This window comes from Saccostrea cucullata, unplaced genomic scaffold (assembly GCF_032062105.1).
Source record: "Saccostrea cucullata isolate Sc308-1 unplaced genomic scaffold, CSIRO_AGI_Scuc_v1 ctg603, whole genome shotgun sequence".
In the NCBI taxonomy this organism is placed as follows: Eukaryota; Metazoa; Mollusca; class Bivalvia; order Ostreida; family Ostreidae; genus Saccostrea; species Saccostrea cuccullata.
Genome location: NW_026921972.1, coordinates 123,077 through 145,978, shown reverse-complemented (window position 1 = coordinate 145,978; position 22,902 = coordinate 123,077). Strand labels below are relative to the sequence as shown.

The following is a 22,902-nucleotide window of genomic DNA, read 5'->3' as shown; positions in this document are numbered from 1 at the left end:
CAGATTAAACTGCAGAAATAAAAAAAAAAAATAACGTATCCAGATGACACTAATACGCTTCCTTAAAAAAGCACTTAGTATGGTGTGTATTTTATTATATTGACAAAGATTTATTGCCCGTGAAAAACTATTACGTGGCGCCGCGGAATTCATCAACACAGGGGATAGAGTTAGAAAGGGGATTTTGTCAAAAAAGATTTAAACGGAGTGGTTGATTCAAGGAACTTTTAACTGGGTTGTTCATCGGGAGGTACTGTCTGTAAGTGTGATAATTTTAAACTCAAACTTCACGTTAAAAATTAATTCCCAATGAACATTATTATCAATTTTCACATGCACGTATATGCATGTAATTTATTCATATTAATGATCCGGTATAATGGGAAAACGAAGAAGTTCTGAATTATATTGTCAAAGGGCCTTTAGTTAAATTACCACACATTACCCCTCCACCTCCCACCCACCTACAGATAAACACAGAAAAATTCTACGTCGTACAACACATTAAACTTCCTTTCTGATGATATCCAAGCGATTTGTCTCAATCATGGTGTTTTGATCTTGCGTACAGTTGTATGGTACTACAAACTAAACTTTTTATACCCCCGCTTGAAAAGTTGGAGGGTATACTGTAATCGGTATGTCCGTCCGTCCGTCTGTCTGTTACGCTTTGGGGTACCAATCTCTTATCCGCAATTCCTCTTATACCAGTAAGTGAAATTTAATGAAACTGTCACAGAATCTCTATTACATATTGCCATTGTGCACCTCCTACTTTACTTTTTGATCCGACACATATTTTGGGTTTCCCGGCCACAGCAAAACATGGACCTTGCCATTATAACCATATGGGTGGTGGGGGTATCATTTAGTGAGCTCATTGCTCACAGTACCTCTTGTTTTATTTGTATTCCCTATACACAAAAAAATTTCAGAAAAATGCTTATTTTCGTTTTGACAAATTCCATGTATAAGCATTAGTTAAACATGATTATGCAGTTACGGATGATATTATTTCCATCAATAATGTAGCATGCAGTTGGTTTTTTCCAAGTTTAGTTTATTGTGAAAGCTGATTTTTTATGGTTTTCTTGACAGAAATTCAAATGAAAAAAGAAAGAAAGAAATACCTGCATTTAAACTTTTTAAAGTACTTTGTTCCAGAATTAAGTACGAAGGTCCCGATATGTTGGACAGGCTTTCCTATGTACATGTAAGTAATAAAATAAAATTTAAAACAAGAGGCCATTGGAACACATCGCTCACCTGAGTAGCTTTAATTTAACAATGATGTTCTTTACCAGATTTCCCCCCTAGTAATACATATTGTGACCCCACTCTGCTCAACGGGTCATAATACGGACAATTTAAAATCTACAACAGTCAAGGATGCATAATATTCAGTTTTCTGGCCCAGTACTTCCTGAGAAGATGAAGTTTTTTCCTACATAGTTTGATTTAAAAATTAGATACCCTATTCCTCTCCTACCCCCGGAGGTCAAGAGTTGAACAATTTAGAATCTACAATACCCAATTATGCTTTCACATAAGTTTCATCTTTTCTGGCCCGGTAGTTCTTGAGCAGAAGATTTTCAAAAAATCCATGTATTTCAATGTAAAACTTAGATTCCAAATTCTGGCCCTGCCCTTACCCTAGGGGTCATGATTTGAACAATTTAAAATTTACATTACCCCAGGGTTTTTTCACATAAGTTTCAGTTTTTCTCGCCCAGTAGTTCGTGAGAAGATTTTAAAAGAGTTTTCCTATATATTCTAATGTAAAACTTGGGTTCCCTATTGTCGCCCCGCCCTACCCGCGGGGGTCACAATTTGATTTCAAATAAGTTCATTTATTCTGGCCCAGTAATTCTTGAGTAAAAGATTTTCTGTTTTTTCCCTATATATTTCTATGTAATACTTTGATTCCCTATTGTGGCCCCGTCCTACCCCTGGGGGTCATGATTTGAACAATCTAGAATTTACACTACCCCAGGATACTTCCACCTAAGTTTCAACTTTTCTGGCCCATGGTTTCACGAGCAGACGATCTTGAAAGATTTTTCATATGTAAAACTTTGATTCCTTCTTGTGACACCGCCTAAACTCCAGGGGTCATGATTTGAACAATTTAGAATCTACACTACCCACGAATGCTTCCACATCAGTGACAGCTTTTCTGGCCCAGTGTTTCTTGAGAAGAAGATTTTTTTTTATTGGCCTCACCCTATTTTGTCTTTTCTTGATTATCTCCCCTTGTGAGGGGAATTGGCCCTTCATTTTAATAATTTAAACTCCCTATATCAAAGAATGCCTTGCACCAAATTTGGTTAAAATTGGCCCAGTGGTTCTTGAGAAGTCGAAAACGTGAAAAGTTTACAGACGGACGGACGGACGGACAGACGGACGGGCGGAAAAAATGTGATCAGAAGACCTCACTTGAGCCTTCAGCTCAGTTGAGTTAAAAATAACTTTGTCTTTTTAACTACTTTTCTACCTAAGAATTAAAATTACACGGGACTAAAATGTTACCATTTGTTATTAGGTGTTGCTTTGCTTGATTAAATTTATGTCGTTAACGTCCAGTTCGACAATTTTCACCCATATAGAGACGTCACCATATACAGGTGAAGTGCATTTACTCAGCACTCAGGGCCATTGAGTAATGATGGATCTTTATCGTGCCAACACATAAGGTCTCATCCGAAAGACCCGCAACTTTCACGTCAAGCGCTTGGCGAAGGAACAGTTGCTACCTTTTTCGATTGCTTTGGATCCGCCGCGACAGGGGTTTGAATCTACGATCTTCCTATCACGGAGCGAGCGCTCTTCTTATTGAGTTACTGTGACAGTGGTACTTGTATGAACTTGTGCCATGAAATACTTGATTGCTTAATCTGCAGGCTCGGATATGATTATGGATATTGCAAACCGTAGGCTTATTAAACCCGTGCGTTTACTGTACTGAAAAAATGCAAAACAATCTGTTTTTTCCTTAAACTTTAATATGCCAAAAAGGCATTGACTCGGTTAATATAAGTAACATCCTTAATCACAAAAGGGCCAGTCTTGTATTCCACCATATTTCAAGTTAAAGACTTACACCTTGTATATATTTTCTACAAATATACATTGACTATGTCTTCCAAACTTTTTGATTACAAGAAAAGTTTACAGGGCCTGGATATCAATTATCTGAGACATAGTCCTCCATCTTGTTCATGTTCTTCACCCTATAACTATAGTCTTGCAGGACACGTTATTACTGGTGACGTAAATATAGTTAATAATGAGTAGATCACTAATCTCAAGAGGTCCTAAATATAGGGAACCCTAATCCTTCAACTGCCGTCGGAATTTCATAAATATTATGGATTCTGTAGAAGATTGTGCCAGGCGATGGGCAAGGCATGAAGAAGAAGACATTGACAATTTGTCATCATGGATTAAATGTATCATAATATGTATGTTAAAATCGCGCAATAAAAGATTGAGGAGCACTCCAAAAACCTTCTGTTTTCAACAATCCAGAAGTGAAAAAAGAATTAAATAGATTACATGATCAGGGTGTACTGGTCCCTGCTTATACTTATACTTGTACTTATATCCTTTTTAAGGAAGAAATTCTTCAAAATCTAATATCAGTTTTGAATATTTTTAATATTCCAAACAATCAGAATGAATTTGAATTACCATACACTGTATACACTAAATTGACGACGGATTTATCGTTCTTTCCCGATCATGACAAGGAGCACACGGCGGGTGTGGCCGGTCGGCAGGGGATGCTCACTCCTCCATGGTACCTAGTCCCACCTCTGATGTTTTGGAGGTCCATGTTTGCCCAGCTCCTATTTTATATTGTTTAATTGACTTTTAAGCTTGAATACGGTTAGTTTCCTCCATCTAATTCATTATGATAACCATAATCACTATGGATTTAATTTTACATAAAATGGTAAATCATAACATTGAGATTTTTAGTTGAAGAAGATGAAGACTTTAAAACCTATATGATGATATATACAGATTAAACTTTCATCATTGGATTTCTTTTCTTTTTCTTATAAAATGTGCATTGACCTTATACATTTATACTGAGCTTTTTATGTCTTTAATATATTGTTATAATTGTATTTCATAAGTCGACAAGGTTTCAGTTAGGGCAAAATATCTAGTAAATCGAAAAAAAAACATTATCGCGTAATACACGATGCTAAATGATTCGCAATAATTACATGTATTAAAGGAAGGGGTTAAATGTCACAGTTAAACGTAATTCTTTTAACTTTTTAGATTAGAATGAAGAGATGGATATTATAGATTTGGCAAACGCACACAGGTCTACAGGAATATGTTTCCATCTGAGAGATGTAGATTTTTCAGATACGTCCTTAAGCACAGCTGCAGATATCATGATAGCACACATCAATCGGGTGCTTATAGATCTGAATTTAAAAAAGGAAATAGAGGAGTTCATTATTGGAAAGACACATACTAGGTTGAAAAATAATCATAACTTCCCAGACAATGATGTAGACTGTTGGAATCTATCGGAAATTCGTTCAGCTTGGAGGAGATTTAGGGACGCCGGATTTCATAACCTTATTGTCCTGTCTATAGTAGATGAGAGCTGCGCTCCGTCGATGAATCCGTTATGGCCAAACAACGAGGCTGAAGAATTAAATATTGCACTGGAACAGTCATTGATATACTGTTACCAAAATAAAGACGTAAAACTGGGAAATCAAATATTTGAAGAGGGATTAAGAAATGTTGAATCGAATCATGGAGTGTTGTTTATTGCCATCAAGTATAAAGAACAAATGGAGGATCAGTCTATCGTGCGGCGTGTTCTTTTGTGGTGTTGTGGAATCATTCTCTCTTTTGTGTTCGGGGTCATTGAAATGATGCGTTTCTTCCTTAGATAGTGCATCGGAAAACAGCGAAATCTCGAAGGAAAGAATAAATAATGTGTTTTTAAAAATATTTCATTTTATAAAATTAAAGCTTGCTTTCAAGTGAATTTTGCAAGAGTAGACCATTTTTACGATAGATGAAAAACTATGTTTAGATATACTCCAAGAAATTATAACTTTCTCTAATGTTGTAGTCTGAGACATATTAAAACACCATTATTAACACTAAACACTATGTATTTTATTGACATTAAAATATATCTGCTACTATTATTTATGTAAAAAGGGACTGGAATATTTATGGAATATGTATATTTCATGTATGTAGAGATCTAGAGTAAACGTATGCATTAAACGAGTATAGTCTTTAGTGCAGTTCTTAATTCATATGTAGTTTGGCTAGAAAGAAAATCAGTAAATTGCCTTTGAAAAGCGGTTCCTCTTAACCCATTCTCCAGTAGGGGCGAGGAGGGTGCATGATATGAACATAAAAACTTCAATTCACATTAAATAAAGATGCTGTTTTACATTTATTTGACTAATCAAGACCATATATAAATGAATTTTACAGATTTCTCAAAAAGCATTTCTAAATAGGAGTTTAGACCCATTATTGTATGTCCACCCTATTTTGGGGGTTATTATATTAACAAGATAATTCTTCACTAATTGATCGATATGAATAAACATGGCTTTCTTACTTTTCATGAGAACATCTTTTTTTAAATTCCATCATTCTATATTTCTGTAAAAATTGATAGCCCACTTGTCGGGTATTATCATTTATGATTTTAACAAATTTGAATTTACACTACCTGAGGATCATTTCACATGAGTATAAAAATGGTTTTTCATGGCTTTATTTAAGAGAAATCTTTTCCAGGTTATTTCTATATTTTCATATGCTTAACTTTGATTTCCAATTTTTGCCCCAACATACTCCCCGTGGTCATTGTCTGATAGTCTTTACTTTATGAGAATGCTAAGAATATGAAGACAACGCACAAAGTTCAAAAATACGAAAGCCGGATAGGCTCATTTCTGAAAAGATAAAAAAAAATATTTAACTCGTTATAACGAATTAATTATCTCGTTATAACGACTTAGTTATCTCGTTATAACGAGTTAGTATCTCGTTATAACGAGTTAATTATCTCGTTATAACGAATTAATTATCTCGTTATAACGACTTAGTTTTAGCTCGTTATTACGAATTAGTTATCTCGTTATAACGAGTTAGTTATCTCGTTATAACGAATTAGTTATCTCGTTATAACGAGTTAGTTATCTCGTTATAACGAGTTAGTTATCTCGTTATAACGAGTTAATTATCTCGTTATAACGAGTTACTTATCTCGTTATAACGAGTTAATTAACTCGTTTTAACGAGTTAGTTATCTCGTTATAACGAGTTAGTTATCTCGTTATAACGAGTTAGTTATCTCGTTATAACGAGTTAATTATCTCGTTATAACGAGTTAATTAACTCGTTATAACGATTTAGTTATCTCGTTATAACGAGATAATTATCCCGTTATAACGAAATAATAAGTTACCCCTGTATTTTCAAATTTGATAGCAATAAAGGAATTAAAAATGGCTGTAGTTTTAATGCCATTAATGTTTACTTGATAATTATCAGTCGTAATTAACTTAAAATTGATAAAAATTTGCAAGTTTATTAATCCTGAACGATCTTGCTGTCAATAATCACAGTTTGATAGTATAATCAATGTCTAAGTACCTAAATTATACATTATAATAGAAAGCTAAGGCAGGCGTTAATGCAACATATATTGTATACACTTACAGTGTGATACATATTATTTTGAGAGTCAGAAATGTTTAGAAGAAGGGGGATATGGAGTCATCAGCAATAAGGTCATGGGCGTAAAATTCGGGGGCTACTCCCCACTCATAACATAACATAACGAGGCAGTCATAAGTTTTCGTATACATGTGCATGTATTTGTCTTCGGACTTTCAAGTAAACAACACGAATCAACTGCATCGTTTATACATAAACGAACTACAATTACAGGCACAACCCCTAAAAAAACAAACTAGTTTTTCAATAAAAATCTTTATTATACACGCTATATAAACAAACTAGATCGACTCGGTTTTATATGCTATACTTCCCATCACTTAGACATATCAACTTTAGACAAGTCTTAACTTGTAATAACGAGAAAATTAACTCGTTATAACGAGAAAAATTAACTCGTTTTAACGAGATAACTAAGTCGTTATAATGAGATACTAACTCGTTATAACGAGATAACTAACTCGTTATAACGAGATAATAACTATAACGAGATCGTTATAACGAGATAAACTCGTTATAACGAGATAAATAACTCGTTATAACGAGATACTAACTCGTTATAACGAGATAACTAACTCGTTATAACGAGATAACTAAGTCGTTATAACGAGATACTAACTCGTTATAACGAGATAACTAACTCGTTATAACGAGATAACTAAGTCGTTATAACGAGTTAATTTTTTTTTATCTTCTCAGAATTGAGCTTATCCGGCTTTCGTACAAAAACACCATTTGAACAAAATAAATTTCAAACAAACAGAGCAAAGACAGACTTCTAAATTCATCGAAGGTACGACCAAGTACTATAGAGGACTTAGCATCTGCCGTTTTACTCGCTGTGTGTGCCTAGTCATGATAGGATAAAACGAAAAATCCACAAAGATTCAGTTTAGAAATAATGGCCATCAATTGGTTTAAAAAGCATTTGTCCGCATTCGATCCAATAATAGAAATTCATGTATTTAGTGAAAATTTCGTTGTGTCAGCTACAGAATCGACAAAATATTGAATTGTTGACTAAAAAAGCCGACTGTTGATTTCCTTGTTTCAATAAATTATTTGTCAATGATTTGTCTTGGTTTAGAATTTGCTCTTGAGTATCTGTCATTAACTTCTTGAAAAAATTTACACGTTTTGTTTGGTTTTGAGGGGATGGGGCGGGGGGATAGTTCTTGAGAAATTTTAAAAGATGAAATTACATTTACTTGAATTTTAAATAAGTCCCCGTAGAGTTTGGCATGACTCTTTATGTGAACAAATTTAAATTCCTTTACAACAGGATGATTAGTGGCATAAAAGTATTTTGTTGAAATTGGCCGACTGATTCTTGAAGATAAATGAAATTCTAAAAAGTTTACTCCTAAGAAGGAAAACAGGCACATTTTAATCAGGAAAGCCCATATAAAACTGGTTCAAGTGAGCTAAAAGATGTCCATAGGGCTCATTATGTCTATGATCAGATTATATTATATAACCAATGTGTCCTGAAAGAGTATATATTGTTTTGTACCATTTGATCGGTCGGTTTTTAGACCAAGTTTGTACAATCAATCTGTGCTGAGAAATGTGAACATTTAGCTAAGCTGAGGATAACATGACCTTTTATGAAGATCGAAGGCCAAGGAAGGAAAATAAAGGATAGGAAGCCTTTGTTTTTAATGACTCTAAAAATAAATGGCGACATACTTGACTGTTCTTTCATATGATGTGCATTGTAAAAACTATATGATTATCATTTATTAATTTGAGGACAGATGATACATTTCAATAATTTACAACTTTTTTCCAAGATTTTGTTATTGAAGTATTGCTTCTTTAATGTGTTTACTATAAAAAAAATTGAGGAAACTTACCAGGCATTTTTGCAAGATAGCAGAAGGTAGTGGTTCTTATACGATCAAAAATTCTTATAATTTAATTTGTAATTACGAATAACCAATTCAAGAATTTGGTTATAACGAATTCAACAAATCTGTAAACAGATTACCGAAAAAAATTTAATCTTCGAAACTAACATTTTTCGTGGTTAATTTTTTAAATAAATCAGATACTGGTTTGAAAATTGAAATGTTATCAAAATATTTAATACTTTTCATACAGTGCCAAAATATAAAAATAAACCCAGACATTTGAGAAACGTATCGTCTGACCTTAAAAAAAGATCAAACAATGACCAAAATAGGAAGGTCTAGAATCAGTCATTACATCTTACTATCAATAATCTTGTAGTGTGATTATGTGTTTGATTATATGAAAATCTGCGTATTGAAATTGTATTGCGGTGCTAAACAAATAAACACAAAATGTTGTCCTCGTTTCATATCTTTTCTGTGCAAATAAACCTATCTTTAGTAAACGTGTACCATAAAGTGATACATCAAATTTGAACTATATTTTGACTGGATAAATACCATCATTCACGGTAGGATCTGGACATTTATTTTCATAAACATTTCTTCGATTTATAAGTATAAAATATCTCAAATAATGAACCATTTTGAATGATTTTTTTCTTAAAGAGGAGACAATTTTTTTTCTATCATCAGAAATTGTTTTGTTTTGATCGTAATTTTTCATCTATTCCATAAGAATGATTCAAAATTCATATATTCATTTTCTTCTTTTTATAAATGTGTTCTACATATATACAACTTCATTAACTGTTGACATCAAGAAAGAAACGAATTTCTAATAAGCTTCTTGTAGTGAAATATGATGGAAAGACGAGGCTCAATAAGTCACTAAAACCTAGAAAAAATGTAAATCATGACGTAATAATCTTTTTAACGCTATCCAAGTAGGTTTCTTATAGTATACACTGAAACACATCTATACATTTATATGTAAACAAACCTGTTTAATTTCTTTAATCTCATACTCTCTATGTAAGAGCTTTTTGTAATTTCAATTTCTTGTATTTATTGGATAGTTTTAAGGATAGCTTACAACATTAAGATATCTGGTGTAGAATCGCAAAATAAGGCATTAAGGTTAGGTTGTACGTAGGTTCGAATCCTACAGTAGGACGGGAAGATCCGTTCTTCGGATGAGGGTCATTTGTCGCATTTGCAATCCTATTTCGGTTATTATTAACATTAAATTATCATAATTTTTTTTTATTATGAAACGAAAATGCATATTTTTATCTCAGCGTTTCTCTAAACTTTGCATAAAATATATACAAAGCCTCAAGATTTGTTTTAAAACGTGAGCATAAAATGCATATCTCAAACGATGGACGAATGCTTTAACAAATCTATTTATTCATGTTTGTCTTGCTATGAACATCGTTCATGTATTGATAGTGTCATTTGGTATATTTTAACAATTATTTGTCTGACATATGACACTTTAATTGTTCATTCTTCATAGACCTCTTTAAGCTTGATACTTTTCGAAGATAATGAATGCATAACCTTTGCAATCAACTTTAAAATACTTTAAGCAGGATACGTCCAAAATGTTTTTAATGCATGTTTTTAAGGAAATAATTATTTAGAGTATACCAATCAAAATAAATTACCTTTAATTGTATTACCACGTGTATGGTATCGCTGATCAAAGTCGTCCAAAGTGAACAACATGCTCTTATCAAGGTAAACATTCGGTGTTGTTTTGTTTTGTTTCATTGTTGATGATGGAACATAGAAAAACATTCCAGCATGTTGATGAAGGTACAATAGGTCGTATATCGTGTTATGCTGCACGATGTTAGGGGAATGTAAATAAGTACAAACAATCATATAGTATATAGTATAGAAAAATAAAACCGATAACTAAATCCGTATTGAAGTTAGTATTCAACAGTCTAATTCATATTACTCTAAATCTCAAAATTTTTTTACAGAACAATGTAAATATTAATACGAAATTTCTTAAGTAACAAACAAAGTGCAAAACGTATCTATTACAATAGAGTTAAACTAGTACGTAATTTTCAAGTCAGTTTTGTGTTTTTTTTTACAAAAATCCAAAACTAATGTTTGACGATCCTTCATAATAATTGTTCAACTAAGAACACATCTCTTCCTAAGGTTGCTTCCACTGGGCAACAGAAACTAAAGTCATTTTTAGCCATCTACCTAACACCACTGAAACAAACAATCAATCATGTCTGTAAAATCTTTTGTCTTCATAAACCTTGTTCAAATAATTATATGTTACTGCAACGGAATTTCCAAGTTATAGGCCTCTTAACAGCCATCCGTTGCTCAGGTATTTTAGATATTGCACAAGATTTTCAAACTTTTTAAAATGATAAAGTATAAGCACTCGCTAATTAATCAGTTAAACGTACACAACATGTTTTCTTGTTATTGAATGAAGTGCAGCCTGTGAAACTTGGAATGGTAATTGTATACTGCTACTACACTTTTTAACACATTTGAGGGGTACTTGTCATAAAGAGATTATGAAAAATCACAAAATACTTCTTTAAAATATGGTCGTGTGTAGACTTTATTGACTGAACAGTATTTAGCAATATTACTCAGGAATAAATGCTTTCATACTGAATTTACTTATAAGAAGAGTCCACATTTTAAAAATATAGGAAAATGAACTCAACTTTTACTGAAATTTCTACCCTTAATTTGTGATTTTTTTCAAAAGTTTGAAGTCAGAACGTTTTCAATCTCTATTATGAGGAACAACATGAATGTGTGGAAAAAAAACCAATCAGAATATATACTTTTCCCTGCAAAATAATGAGAGATAGGTTATTTATCATTGCTACTTTTCTTCACCTCTTTGCACAGAAGTAGGATTTGATTATTAAAAGATTTTGAGGGGTTACTTTGATATTTACAATGTGAATCTTTATCAAATATTGTTATTTTTAATTTTAAAGATCACATTTGATAGAAAAAAATATCAAACACCAACCATTAAATTACACATGAACAATTAACAAATGATTATGAAAAGAAATGCATATCATTTCATGATAGACATCACAACATTTACACACAATATTCAAAACATCTTTGACTCAGACACATTTCATCAAGATATTATACTATTCAGTTGGTAATTGAAGATTTATTGGATGTTTGCATGATTTTAAATTGAATTCTACAATTTTATTGAAGTGCAAAGTACGGGGAAACGTAACATTTAATTAATTATAACATCATAATGGATCTAGCACAGACCAAACAAATGCACTACTAGTATATGAAACAAATGGAGATAACGACCAGTGTTCACGATCAGTAGCCCATAAATCAATACAAAATAGGAGCAGAACAAACACAGACCTCCGAAGCAACAGAGGTGGGATCAGGTGCATTGGAGGAGTAAGCATTCCCTGCTGATCGGCCACACCCGCCGTGTGCTCCTTGTCAAGATCTGGATATAACGGATAAATCCGTTGTCAATTCAGTGTATAGATAATGGATTAAAATTAGTATGAAAAACGTCAGTCAACATTTGACTCTTAATGATAAACTGTATTTGCTGATCATGACAAGGTCATTGTATTGACAATAGAACTTACGAAATGATGACTTTAAAGGAGACTGTGTGATATTCTCGTTTCATCAACTTGTTTTTCAACAATTTACCTCATTTTAGAAACTGTTCATATGTAGAGCATGCTCTTGCGTATCGAATCAACTAAGATATATAAACTCCGGTGATGAAGGTATATTGCTGCATAAGTAAGGGAAGTTGACGATTGAAAAGATAAAGTCGTTACGTTTATCATAGAGCTTGGTTGTTATATAACCATTGACGTCTTTTCAAATAAAACATCCAAATATAAAACAGATGTCTTATACTCTGTGGTACATGTATCTTCTATCTCAAATTCACCAAGATATATCGTATCGACATAAGAATTGAAATTACCATTGTTAATTGACAAAACGTCATCGATATATCTATATGTCGAGTTGAAAACCACATCAAGTGTTTTCTTCTTTTTTGCATAGAAGTTGGACAAATTGGGCTTCATGTGAATATGAAAATAGGTCTGTTAATAACGGGGCTAAAATGTTTCTGATCTGAATCGTAGTTTTGTACATTTGGAGATAGATCGTGAGCTTTTTGATCACCTCTCGTACATCTGATTAACGTCACTTCTCGGATACATTTATATTGAAATTAAGTCCCGCCATTTTTTAAGTTTTTCCTTAACTACTATATTATTTTAGTGAAAAATAAAGAAATTTGGTAGAACATTTATTAGAACCTGCTATGTATCTTTATTTTTATGACTTTTTACGTAGTTTATAAGAGTCTAGCTTAGGTATGGTATGGTAATAGGTATGGTATTATGGTATGGTATGGAAGCTTAGGTATGGTAATTAATTGAATTCAATTTGATCGCTGGGATACTAAAAATAACTATAGCTGGCCTATGATTTTGAAGAATTTCTCCCTTAATAGAAAGGCAAGTAATAACCCTAACATGCATTTTTTTGAAAATAAAATACATATATTTCCATATCCATATTTTTTTTTACATGAGAATTCTCATCAGCTTCAAAGAAAACTTAAATCAATATATTTTTCGGAAATTCAATAACATAAATTGTATGACATTTCTATACATTTTATGCATCAATTCCTTGCGTTAAAAAATATATTCATATCAGCCAAACTGAGCAAGATCATTGTCAATTAAATAAATTGACTTAAATCCATGCAAATGAAAAACAGAGCTTGATCTTTGCTGAAATAAAATAAAGCCCAAACATGTATTATATGTTTTACATATGCCTTCATTTTGAGACCTTGGAAATAGATGGATTTTTTTCTGTAAAGCAGGCACATTTATATTAAGAAGCCGCAGATCAAAATGAAAACAAATGAACAATGGATTAACATTAAAAGACATTGATATATGTAAAGAAATACATTTTCATAACAAGTAATGTATAACAACAACAACAACAAAAATACTTATTTCAAGTTGAACTGTTGAACTAAATATTTATACATAAACATTAAGTTATAAGGATCCATAAAATTTACGTCTGATTAGCTATGCTAAAGATTCAATAAAATTTTTTCAAGATAATTTTAACTACGAAGTGAATTATCTTAAATAATATCCCAAATAAAGCACACGTAAGAAAATTTCACATTCTGTAGATATTATTATTTTCTACAAACAAAATAAACTAAATACAGTGTATACATGTGTATTTCTGCAGCTGTGAAAAACAATATTTGGTAAATATGCTTGGATTTCTTGATATTGATCATTTAAAACAACATTGTCTTTAAAACATAAACCAAAAACTTAAAGATCATAAATCATTTGCATACTCTTTAAAATGACATGCTGCTGTACTATATCAACTTAATGAGATGAAGGAAGAATTATGCAATAATGTAATCACATTTTTATCCGATATTTATGTTAGAAATTCATGATTGATGGAAGCCTTCGTAGTCAGTATATGAGACAGACTTCTTTGTGTCCAGTTCTTTGGTAAGCACTCTTGGTATATCTAGTGTCTTTGGGTCCGTGTCGGGGTATGCTTTCCATATAATCTGTTTACATCTCTCTCTCAAAGAATAAACTGTAAAGTAAAGATTGATGTTAGATCAAGGATTACAGTAGTAAATAAGAATATAAAAAATGATGGAATAAATGTTAGCAAGAATTTTGCCCAATTTCATCCCTTTTTATTTATTTCTATTTTGATGACAGTCAAGATCTAGTTAGAGTTATCGTTCATAATCTATAAACAGAAACACATTTCACGAGTACCTGGAATGTCGATGTAGACAAGTTTGTACGTTAAATCTGCTCCCTCGGCAGGGTAAAACACGCGTTGTTTGTCGATCACAAGTCGGTCATTTGTCACAGTTTCTCTTGCACACCATGGATGTGTAACGTATGTGTTCATATCTATAAATTCCCCTTTCTTCAAAATGGAGTACCTCACCAAGCTTCCTTTAAAATTAAACCAAAACAACGTGGCGATTCTGTCACAGCGATTTTTAAAGCGCACATAAGTAACAATGTCATTATTTAATGAGCGTGGTTCCTTGCTTTCTTCTCTTTCCGTCGATCTACCGACATCTTCATCTTGATTTCCAGCCATTTTACATTCTTGTTTCAATCGATGTATGTCATCTGATGAACGTTTATAGCTGCACGTAGTCCCTCCTTTACGAAGAATGGCGTTTATCAATGTTTAAGAAATAAACATGGCTGGTTTTTAACTTTAAAATAGAAGGAAGACAGTCTTGAAAATTTCTGTCTTTAATGTTTACTAACAAAACGTAAACAATTCCCACTGTGCTGTTGCTAAAAGCTGAAAACGAGCCTTTATAACCGAGAATTTAGTCTTCGGATCAATGCCGAGGTCAAATTTACACAATCATTTATAGTTCAAATAATACAATGGCCATACTACAATAATTATTGTTAACCGTTCATCTACGTGGATACTTATATAATAGTATCAACATCAGTCAAATTTGAACCTAGAACTAAACTTTATAGAGTGAAAAGTATTTTACATGCGTATCATTTATTTGTATTTAGCTCAAATAGTTTATAGGTTGTAAATTTTGAACTTCTTTAAGTGAAGAGAATACTCGAAATTGGATATTATATGATACCCGACATCGGGTATTGAATCATCGAAATAGGGTATAGGTAGTAAAAACATATTTAAAATAATGTCGCAATCAATATCAACGTGCTCTTTTGTCACAGTACTATAAAGAATATGAGAAAAGTGGCGAAACTCTCGATTATGTTGTTGAAATCAATGTTTATGATACATGTTACACCCAGCAATCTATCAGAAATACAAATTACCAAATGCAACCTTTTTTATTTTTTATAATATATTTATATTTTGTATGTACATGTATATAAAGCAAAAACCATTCATAACCTACGTCCGTCCCTCTGTTACGCTTTGAGGAAACCCCTCTCTATCCGCAACTACTTCATTACCATGCACTGAATAAAATTTAATGAGACTTTCACAAAATCTTTGATACATAGTGCCATTGTGCATGTCTTATTTTACTGTTTGATCGGACACATATTTTGGGTTTCCCAGATCAAACTATGGTCACGACCATTCTTTTTATATTATTGAAGGGTACCCAATTCTTATCCGCAACTCCTCCTCTTATTTTACCTTTTCGTTTGACAATTATTTCGGGTCTGCAAGAGCAAAATATGGACTTTGCCATTATAACCATATGTGAAGCGGGGGATATTATTTAATGAGCTCATTGCTCAAAGTACCTTTAGTTTATAAACAGTATATATTTTCATTCCTATGTATGTTGTTATATGTTCTTTGGAACCTGAATCAAACACATACAACAAATTACAGTTGAAAAAAAATTATGACAAAACCAATGTATACTTTATCTTTTCGTACATATATACAGTGATTTCCTAGGTTTTCCAATATTTAAAAACAAACTGTTATTACTTTTAAAAACTTTTATTTAAAACTAAATTTAAGAAGGATCCAGTGATTCTAACCAACCAATTTACCGGAGGGATGTTTAAATAACATATATTTCCTACAATTTTTGTGTTTTAATTATAATTATTATAATCTCTCTTGTTCTTGTATTAACATCTTTCGTCTTTAAGACCAATATTTTGTAGTCTGAATTTGTTTTGAAATCTTAATCATGCATGCATGCACACACACCGATAAACCAGATCGTAGAATGTTAATTTGTAGACATCGCATCTGATATCTTTTTCCCAGTATAGTATGATGACTCTGATTCCAAAAAATTCATGAAGTGTGTACAGGACTAAAAATATCAACTATCTTTCATCCTTTATGTCGTTTTCTTTGGACTGTATTCTTCAATGTACATCAGGGGAAGAAAAACGTCAGATGATTTGTTTACATAATTCCTGCAAATGCAAAAAAGGGGTTATTATATTACCATGCAAAAATAATAAATATATATATATATATGATTTTTTTGTTCCTTAAGTCGTTTTCTTTTTTTTCAGCCAAAACAATCACAATTTTCAACTGACATAGTTGTATCATTACAACTACAAAGAATTTTTGGGTCTTAATACCGGTATTTTTGACAATGATTTACGATCATTTCCACTGGACTTTAATCACCATCCTAATGAAGTATAGTAAAGTTTTATTAGGTGCAAAACTCAAATATTGCTTTATTCTGCTAGAACGTGGTAGTCAATAAGAAATATATAATAACTATCTATGAACACGTTGGTAACGGTACCTTCCCGTGTCTCTGTTGGATAATACACCGTAACGTTATCGATTTCAAGTCGTTCATTAGTGTCAGCGTCTTCGGCACACCAGGGATGGTTCATTATTGTCTTCATATTGATGAATTCATCTTTCTTCAATTCTGCATACTTCACCAATTCTCCGTTATAATTAAACCAGAACAAAATGGCAACTCGATCACAGCGGTTCTCAAAATGTACAAAGGACTTGATTTCATTTTTTAGAGAACGTGCCTCTGTATCGGCAGCCATTTTGTTTCTCTTTCAGTCAAACTCTTTGAACTTTGATTTGGGATTAATTAATATAGAAATGGTCATTTTGCGAGGCCATTTAAATAATTTGCAAAATTTCAAATTCCGATTATTCAAGGGATTTTCAGTGGTAAACTCTTTTTCAATAAAATTGAGACATTTTTACAAAGATTTAATTCTGAGAACTGTATTTATTTATTTTTTTTAAATCATTATGTTTTTTGTTTTTTTTAAAAATGCTTATTTTCAAATCCATTTTTCAGTAATATTTAGAAATAATTATAGCAAGATATCACAAATCAAAAATTTATATAGAACTGTAAATAAATGTTGGTGAAAGCAATGATCGAAAACTATCTTTTATAGATAATACAATACTGTGAAATCATTAATTTTCGTGCGATTTAATTTTCGTTGTTTTCGAGGTGTGGAGAGACCCACGAATTTATGACCACCACGAAATGTAAAATTTTATATGCATTACTACTAAATATTTTCCAACCACGAATTCAAATCCACACAAACAAATATTTTTACTTGACCTCTACTATGCATAGCCACAAGAATGAATGTGCATAATTATATAGAAGATATCAATTATTTTTCATTTTACTCTCAATATGTTCTCTTTATTTATAATTTTCTGTTTTAACAAATAATTAATTAAGGAGATTTTTGTCTTATTATTTAAATCGATAGTTGATGCCAGCTGCGGAGTCTAAACGACCAGTTGACGGAGGATGGGCCTGGATTGTACTAGCAGGTCAGTCTGACTTTCAAGTTTTCTTGGAACATTAAATACGAGTAAGTGTATGTACGAAAAAACAAAATCTTATATGTGCACAGTTGTGTTTAACACTTTGCCTAGGAACGTCGAGTTATCATATATAATTATTGTAATGTTAAAGTATTAAAGAGACAAAACATTGGACATACTTTTGTTCTAGAATAATTTATTGAACTGTTATTTCCGTGTTGTCCATATCTAATGAATAAATTAAATCTTGTTAATTTCGTGATGATGGCAAATTCAGTATCTCAAACTGATGCAGAGATGTCTATGCAAATTAAGTATTCCCAATTTAAGTCCACAAAATATAATTATCTTTAAACATTTGTAATTTTTGGCACAGTTTTCAAGATTAAAAAAATGCTTGAATTTATTTATGTTTTGGGTTTCTTTAATATCATTTTTATTACGAATTTCATCATCCAATGCCTAGTTTGCATCAATGTGCATCGGCAAAATAAGTTTAAGTAAATGCTGACCATTATTAATAAATACATTCTTTCTACATGAAAAGTTTTTTTCTTTTATTGAAATGAGGATTATCATTTTGTTTTTGTTTTTCATACTTTCAGCCTCTACTGTACACTTCTTTATCTTTGTGGGCTTCGTCAAAAGTTTTGGGATATTTTTCGTGGCATTTTTGAAGAAATATGACGCCACTTCTTCTGATATATCTCTTGTGATCTCCATCCAGACAATTAGTAGCACTCTCTCATGTAAATCTCTCTCTCTCTCTCTTAAATGATACCATGTTCTTTTAAAAATCCAGATTTTCTGCTGCTTTTATTAATAAATAATTATAAATTTACAGTACAGGTTTCTCTTTTCAGTCTTATTATCTTATTTTATATTTTTTGTAGCGGTCATTGTTCTAGGTATAGGGACAAGATTCTTTGCTGAACGAACGTTAGTCATGTTTGGTGCTTTCCTAACGGCGGTGTCGCAAATTGGCAGTGCGTTTGCTCCCAGTGTTGCTGTTTTGATGGCAACACAAGGAGTCATCTTTGGTACTTAACCTTTTATATATTTTCTCTGAGGAAAGTACATATATTTTTGTGTTTGGCAGCTCAGGTTATCTAGTACTAGAGGGCATGATTATAACTGATAAAAGTTTTCAAAAGCCACAGCATTAATGGAAAAAAAACAAGCGAACTTGTATCCCTTTATAATTTTGAGATAGAGAAAGGTGAATGATTGAAGTCATCTGAAATAATGAAATAAAATAAAAAATGATTAGTCTAACTTCTAACTACTTTGATCCTAGGTTAATATTTTTTATTATAAAATTTAGGTCTTTTTTTTAAAGAAAACTTACGACTCAAAACTGTTGTTGCCATAAATAAGATTGTTGATACAATGTACTTTCTTGATTTAAAAAAATCAAAATATTTTTTTTAATCCGATCTTCTTCCAGTTTCTGCATATTAAATACAACATAACTTTTGAAGAACCATAGAATATGAATATAGAATGTATATACATTAGTGAGAACAGAATTTGCATTTATTTGTTAATTGTTGACATGAAATGATCTCTTTTCAAAAATGTACATCCAATCTTATGTCTCATACAGAAGAAATATTTCGAAATATAATCAAAAATATGAATGAAAATCAGCTAACTTTGTTTTCTTTATTAGGTATTGGTATATCAATGACACAACTTGCACTTCTCTTGATTTTGTCCCGATATTTTGAGAAAAAACGAGGATTTGCCAACAGTTTTGCCAACGTTGGAGGTAGTATAGGAGGACTACTTTGGCCAATCTTACTAAAAATCTCGATGGACTATCTTGGACTTTTTGGGACATTGATAATTGTCAGTGGAATGTTCCTACAAGCCATCGTTTGTGGGGCATTAGTGAGACCCTTACCGCCAATGGGCGGTAAAATTCAAACATTAGAGGTGGATGATGATGACAGAGGAAGTGCAAGTCATAAAGACACAAAAGAACAAAATGTGTATGAAAAATCAAACGGCACATATACCCTTCCTAATGGTAAGACTAATAGTCAGCGGCCTAATGGCCCAGTGACTGGAAGGAGAAGAACACAGTCGGAAAACATTATAGAGACTAACAAAGTTTCTAACCTTCTTCACAGAACAGCTATAAGTACCCATGACTTACAAGAGGATTTTAAAAAGTTGTACTTTTCTCCATCTCTACAGACTTTAGGAGTGTGGTCTTCAATTGAAAAGAGAGACTCTTCTTATAGTCGCCAGTCAAAAGAGAAAACACAGCGGCTTCAAGAAAAAAATGATAACCAATGTTTTAATTTTGCGTTATTTAAAAACCCTCTTTTTTACATCTTTACAGTGAGTTCTATTCTGAACATTTCTGCTGCAGGCTTGCCTGTCAATTATATACCCCCATTTGCACGTGACTGTGGATTAACAGATGAAAAAATTGCTCTTTTAGTCACTATTTGCGCTGCATGCGACCTAGTTAATAGAATCATCGTGACATTCATTGCTGAGAGCAAAACTTTTAAGCGGCACCAATTTGTAGCCCTAACAATGCTTTTGAATGGACTGTCTTGTATGTTTGTACGATTTTACGACGACTTCTTCACTCTGATTATATTTTCCGTGTTGCATGGTTTGTTTGGACAGACCTATTTTTCCTTGTTTCCGGCTATAATTGTAGACTTTTTAGGATCAGAAAATCTTCGCCACGGTCTCACCACTATTACAGTTACTCTGGGAATCTCAGTTTCACTTTCTACTGTACTAATAGGTAAAATTTACTTACAATCTTCTGTTTATGACAACAAACCCAAAAAGGTTTGTAAGGTAACTACCTGAAAAACATGTCCAATATCTCGTACATTATAATTTTTTTAATTTTTAGCTCATTTTTAAGAACCACTTTACCACAATCTAAAGTATCTCAATGATTCCATCTTTTAATCATTTCTTTTGGAAAATGAATGCTATTAGATAATGATAATGCAATATTTCTAGGGATCCTTTGATTCAAATATGTTCAAAACATAGTCTTGGTTCAAAGATTGCACAACAATAAATAAATACATTTTTTGATATAAAAAAGGATAGGAATTGTGCAAAATTATTCAAAAACAAGATGATTATATAAAATGAGAATAAGATGAAGACCCTTAAATTTAGGGGTGGTTATTTTTTTTTTATACATGGAACACTAGTAATTAAGAATACCGTAGCGGGTTATTTTAGCGGGGTGCTAATTTTGGCTTATTTTTCGCGTCTTGATGATAGCCCGCTTTAATCGCTAAAATATTCAGTACTTTTACTGTGTTTATATGCCTGAAACCCTGTGTCCGCTAAAATGAATTACGCCAGAATTATTGGTATAACTTTGAGCAGGCAAAACGCCAAATTTTACACCCGCCAAGAAAACCCGCTATACGGAATTTTTTTTTAAAAACATGTGTCCAAAGCACGTATCACTCACACAATATGCATGCACTAGTATAAAATAAAATTATTTCAAGCCAGTCATGGTTCAAGAGCAGGACCTCGGTACAACAGGTGATCATTGCATGAGAATGCATTGGTTATTTTAAATTTTTTCCAAATAATATAGCAATTATAAGTAAGAGTAAATGGCATGTACGTCCAGGAAATGAAGATTCAACTTCATTCTTATCAATGAAGAATTGTCAGATTGAATGATATAGAGATAACGAACAGTATTCAATATCAAATTCCATAAAACAATACAAAACAGGATCAGAGCAAACACGGAGCTCCAAAACATCAGAGGTGGGATGATGTGCCATGGAGGAGTGAGCATCCCCTGCGACCGGTCACACCCGCCAAGTGCTCTTGGTCATGATCGGGAAATAACGGAAAATACGTCGTCAATACAGTGTATATATAATAGACTAACAATTACATGTACATGTAGTATGAAAAACGTCAGTCAGCATTTCACTTAATGATAAATTTGCTGACAAGGTCATTGTATCGACCAAAGAACTTACGAAATGATGACTTTAAACGAGACTGCTGATATTCTTGTTTCATCAACCTGCCTGTCAATAACTAACCTCGTTTTAGAAACTGTACATAGACCATGCTCTAGAGTATGGAATCGATATATAAACACCGTATGCAGGTGATGAAGGTATATTGATGCATAGGTAAGGGAAGTTGACGATAGAAAAGTTAACGTCATCACGTTTATCACAGAGCTTGGTTGTTAGATAACCATTAACGTCTTTTTAAAGTAAAATAAAAAGGCAAAAGTTTCAAAGAAAAAGTATTTATGTTTAAACAACCTTTTATAAAAATAAACAAACTTACAATTTTAAACATTACGTTTGTCACAAGCTTCTATAAAATAACAAAATCATAGTTTTTTAACTTGATTACAATGATTAAATGATTTAAGAATCATGGCTAAACTTTGATAATCATAATGAAGATTTTAATTACGAACAACTAATTTTAGAATCAGATTTCCCCTATTTTTACTCTATTTTATGCACTGGTCACGATTATTCTTTGATTTTGAAGGTGAGTTACGGGATTACACTGGATCCTATCTGACTTCTTTCTACTTTATGGGGGCTACTGCTGTGTTGGGAGGTTTTATAATGTTGTTGGAACCTTTGGGACGTAGGATGATGAAGACAAAACAGAACGATGCAGACAGTAAAGAAATGCAGCCTATGATGAATAAAACTAACCAAATAGAATAAATCAAAGTTAGATTAATGTGCATGAACTGTTAAAAAAGGTTCATTTGGTTTAAAAATCCTGTGTTGTAATATTATCATTTTTATGTAATATTATATATTAAAATAAAACTAATTGTTTTCCCCCAAATAATAGAAATGAGTTAAACATTATGTTTGGTTTGAGTTTGAAATATTAGACTTCAAATGTGTGCTTTCCCTGTATCAAATGA

At 32.1% G+C, this 22,902-nt stretch overlaps 2 protein-coding genes across 2 annotated transcripts; one reads left to right on the top strand and one right to left on the bottom strand.

The window, feature by feature from the left end:
* Positions 1 to 8,976: 8,976 nt before the first annotated feature.
* On the top strand, positions 8,977 to 22,693 carry LOC134260987 (monocarboxylate transporter 2-like). Its single transcript, XM_062743484.1, has 6 exons — positions 8,977 to 9,169; positions 17,918 to 17,981; positions 18,581 to 18,724; positions 18,869 to 19,015; positions 19,648 to 20,745; positions 22,509 to 22,693. Exons 2-6 carry the CDS (start codon positions 17,921 to 17,923, stop codon positions 22,691 to 22,693), a joined length of 1,635 nt encoding a protein of 544 aa, XP_062599468.1. The 5' UTR covers positions 8,977 to 9,169; positions 17,918 to 17,920.
* On the bottom strand, positions 13,770 to 15,009 carry LOC134260984 (von Hippel-Lindau disease tumor suppressor-like). The gene is made up of 2 exons (XM_062743482.1): positions 14,471 to 15,009; positions 13,770 to 14,279 (listed from the first exon to the last, which is right to left on the bottom strand). The coding sequence occupies exons 1-2, from the start codon at positions 14,805 to 14,807 to the stop codon at positions 14,125 to 14,127; spliced, it is 492 nt and encodes a 163-aa protein (XP_062599466.1). The 5' UTR covers positions 14,808 to 15,009; the 3' UTR covers positions 13,770 to 14,124.
* Positions 22,694 to 22,902: the final 209 nt, after the last annotated feature.

Coding starts and splice junctions, on each gene's coding strand:
- LOC134260984 (XM_062743482.1), bottom strand. CDS start 14,807: ATGGCTGGAAATCAAGATGAAGATGTCGGTAGATCGACGGAAAGAGAA. Junction 14,280..14,470: donor TGTCTACATCGACATTCCAG/GTACTCGTGAAA, acceptor TTTACTTTACAG/TTTATTCTTTGAGAGAGAGA.
- LOC134260987 (XM_062743484.1), top strand. CDS start 17,921: ATGCCAGCTGCGGAGTCTAAACGACCAGTTGACGGAGGATGGGCCTGG. Junction 18,725..18,868: donor AATTAGTAGCACTCTCTCAT/GTAAATCTCTCT, acceptor TATTTTTTGTAG/CGGTCATTGTTCTAGGTATA. Junction 20,746..22,508: donor ACTTTCTACTGTACTAATAG/GTAAAATTTACT, acceptor TTGATTTTGAAG/GTGAGTTACGGGATTACACT.